General features: G+C 64.7%; 1 protein-coding gene across 1 annotated transcript in view; it reads right to left on the bottom strand.

Annotated features, from left to right (window-relative positions):
* The window catches only part of RBM33 (RNA binding motif protein 33), a 44,214-nt gene that overhangs the window by 25,563 nt on the left and 15,212 nt on the right, over window positions 1-3,439 (bottom strand). The window contains exon 5 of the mRNA XM_012733874.1: window positions 2,830-3,204. Within this exon, the coding sequence (XP_012589328.1) occupies window positions 2,830-3,204 (375 nt within the window). The remainder of the gene's footprint in view (window positions 1-2,829; window positions 3,205-3,439) is intronic.

The following is a 3,439-nucleotide window of genomic DNA, read 5'->3' as shown; positions in this document are numbered from 1 at the left end:
CTCCCGTCCAAATGACCCCGGACGCCCATCTGCAGAAAGCGTGATCCCCTCTGAACACGCACGCCCTTTTTCTCTGACCCTGACGGCAGGACTGGCTCACGTACGCATCTTATGCAGTGAATCAGCAATTATTTTTCGAGTGGTTCTAAGCGTCAAGATTAATTTCACTATCCCCGGTAATAAAATGGTTTCAAATGACATCTTTAATCAGCGAGTAAAAATGCTCTCCTCCAATTGAGACAAGCTGTCACAAAAGGTCGCCAAACTATGACAGGAGGGAAATTACATTTGTAACTTCAACTGAAATGTTAATTTCCCTCTAAGTGTTTTCTGAACCAGTGTGGACCCCGGCGCGCCGGCCGGGCCTCACCAGCGGCGTCTCGCGTCGCGGCCAGCCCTTTCTGAGAGGGGCTTCAGGAAAACATGTGCACGCAGGCAATTCTGTGACAGACCAATACGCACCATCTCCAGAACACGGTTTCCGGGCAAAACAAAAGGACCAAGCGGCAGCCTCAGGAGGCCTCCGGGAGTAACGGAGTGAGGCCCGCCGCCTGCCCAACAGGGTGGGCGCACTTTCCCAAGGCCCGGTAGCAACACTAAGGGCTAGCTCGAGGGCAAGTGTCTGGCAGACAAGAGGTCCTGGAGGCTACAGCGACACAGCTCCGGTGTCCCGGGCGGGCGCTGGGGCAGGCGAGCCGAGCCCAGCGCCTGCTGCCAGCAACCCCGGGCCAGTGACCGGCAGCCCTGAACTGGGCAGCCACTTCGGGCCCAGGCCCAGCCTCCCCCTCTCTGGAGAGGGCCTCAAAGGAAGCACCCGGATGCGGCGAGATGGGCCGGCCAGGAGCGAGGGAGCCCTCTGTGCTAAGGCGCCCCGGGGCGCAGCCGCGGGGACGGAGACCGGCCCCCACTGGCGCTTGCATCTCCATGACAGCTAGCACCATGGGAATTCAAATCACTAACCAACCCCCGCGGGTCGGCCCCGCGGCCGGGGTGTGAACACACGCCGAGTTCACGCCCTTCCAGGCGGGCGCCCGGCACAGCCGCCAGGCGACACGCGCCTGTGCCACCCGCAGACCCCAGCGCCAGGAGCGAGCGGCCGAGCCCGGCGGCGCTCCCGGGGTTCACCGTATCTCAAAGCAGAGTTTTCATTTTTGTAAAAAGCTCAAAGACCCCACGCACGAAAACACTCAGGTCACGCGAGACGGGTCCTCTGGCAGCAGGACACTCCACCCCCGACGGGACGGCGGAGCCGTTTCTGGACCGAGGCCGACGCTGACGGGCGACCGCTAGTCCTGCCGGGCCGGCTGCTCCCGCGGGCCGACCACCTGCCCAGCGGGCAGGTGCTGAGGAATCCGACCTCCGCGTGGACAGACGGCCCTTCGCAGGGAGGCACAAACCGCGTGTCAGTGGCTGGACAGCGTGCTCTGGACACTGGGCTCTGGGTCGCCCCCAGCCGGGCGGCCGCTGCCACCGGCCAGCAGTCGCGCTGACAGACGCAGCTCCCGCCGGCGGGCCTGAGGCCTGGTGAGCGGTCAGCCGTGCAAGGCGACAGCCCTTGCCGAGGCCTCACGTGCCCGCCTACCCGGGGGCGCCTGTGCACCCCCAGTCCAGCGCAGGCCCCGGGAGAGACAGCGAGGCTGCCAGCGCCTTCACGAGAGCAAATACCTACGCCGAGCCCCTCTGTAAAGCGCAAGCGACTCAGAGAAGGAGAGGCTGAGGGAGAGGCCGGCCAAGACGAAGATCACCCCCAGGCAGGCGTGCGGTGTCGCGGAGGCCACTGGAGCGCGCTGGCGACGCCCGGCTGGCGCTGAGCAGGCTGAAGCCAGCCGAGGACCAGAGCTGCTCAGAGGCGGGGCAGGTCCAGGAGACGCCCCCTGGCCCCAGAGGGCCGAGGCCCTCACTGGCCTGCTGCCTGCCCAGTGGTCACCGCCCTCGCGACTCAGCCGCTACCCCCTTCGCCAGGTCTGCCACATCGAGGCTTCCCGACGCGTAATAAAGCTGAAGCCCAGAAAACGAGAAAGAAGTGAAGGCCACGGACACACCTCCCCTCTGCTGCTGGACCGGCGCGGGCTCCCCCAGGCTGCCGGCCACGCCCGTGCGCATCGTGCAGAGCCCAGGGCCGGAGGCCTGCGGCGGGCGCCACCTCCGCCCGGCCTGCACGCCCCCCACCTGCTCGGGAGCACCTCTGCCCTGTGCCAATCTCCTCTGACGCAGAGTCAGCTTCCAATTCTTTCTCGGAGGCAGAAGCCGCCCTGGTTCAGACCAAATGGCAATGCATACCCACACTGAGAAACACTGGGGGCCCTCCTGAGCCAGAGGCAGAGAAGAAAGCGGGGTGTGTGTCTCTCTCTCTGGAACGACCTCCCCATCAAGCCCGTGTAGCAAAGGCACAGGCCAGCTCCCCACAGACATGCAGGGTCCTGCCACCACCCAAAGGCAAGCGCCGAGGCTTCCGACTTCAAACAGCGCCCAGAGGTGCTCGCAGCTTTTACTGCGGCCGAGACCGCAGGCAGCAGGCCCTCCAGAAGCTCCAACCCGAGCACCTGTCAGAAAGGCCGCTCCCTTGGGCCCCTGCAACCTACCGAGTCCGAGGGGGCGGGGGCCTTGCTCCGCGGCAGACAGCGGGGCGGCCAGGGCCCTGCGGGGTGGTCACGGCCACACAAAAGGGCACACGCGGCTCCAGTCAGGGCCAGGACCAGCCCTGGCAGTCTGGAGGGTCCCAGCGGGGCCAGGCGCCGCCACGCCCACACGCCCTTCCCAGGGAAGCGGGAACCTCCTAGTGCGGCCAGACTCCAAAGACAGACGATTAGAAAGGAAACCACCGGGTACGTGATTCACACAGCTTCGACGGCCACACAGCGACTTTCGCAGGCCGACGCCCAGGGCCTGCCTCGCGCAGCCCGTCTGAGCGGGCGCGGAGTCCGCGTCTGAACACCCTGGGGTCCGCGTCACCCAGCCGGCCCGTCTGAGCAGCCCTACGGAGCAGCTGGAGTGGGAGCGAGGAAGGGTGGGACACAGGCAAAAGAAGTTACCCAAAGTTTCTGGAATGTTCCTTCTCTCTCGAGTTACATCCGAGAGCCTAATAATTGTTCCTTCTTTCCTTTCAGTTTTGAAGCGTAACCGTCCAGATTCTTCATCGTCGTCATCTTCTTCATCGGATTCTTCTTTTATGTCCTTCTGTAGCTCCAAAGTCTCCATGCCTCCCTGCAGGGTGAGAACAGAGGCAGGTGAGCCCGCAGTCTTGGAGCTGGGCGCTGGCGAGCGGCGCCTTCTCGACGCTCGAGACGTCCAACGACTTAGAGCCGCGTGAAGCGCCAAACCGACGCCGGCAGAAGGCACGCACTGCAAGACCTACGGTAGGCCGGACGAGGAAAAGCCCCACCCGCCGCCGCCTCGCCGCCGCGCACATCCCAGGACACGCCGCATGCCACCAGGCTCC

This window comes from Condylura cristata, unplaced genomic scaffold, assembly GCF_000260355.1.
Source record: "Condylura cristata isolate star-nosed mole 26May11 unplaced genomic scaffold, ConCri1.0 scaffold00042, whole genome shotgun sequence".
In the NCBI taxonomy this organism is placed as follows: domain Eukaryota; kingdom Metazoa; phylum Chordata; class Mammalia; order Eulipotyphla; family Talpidae; genus Condylura; species Condylura cristata.
Note: the sequence above shows the minus strand (reverse complement) of the source record. Positions and strands in the feature narration are given on the sequence as shown.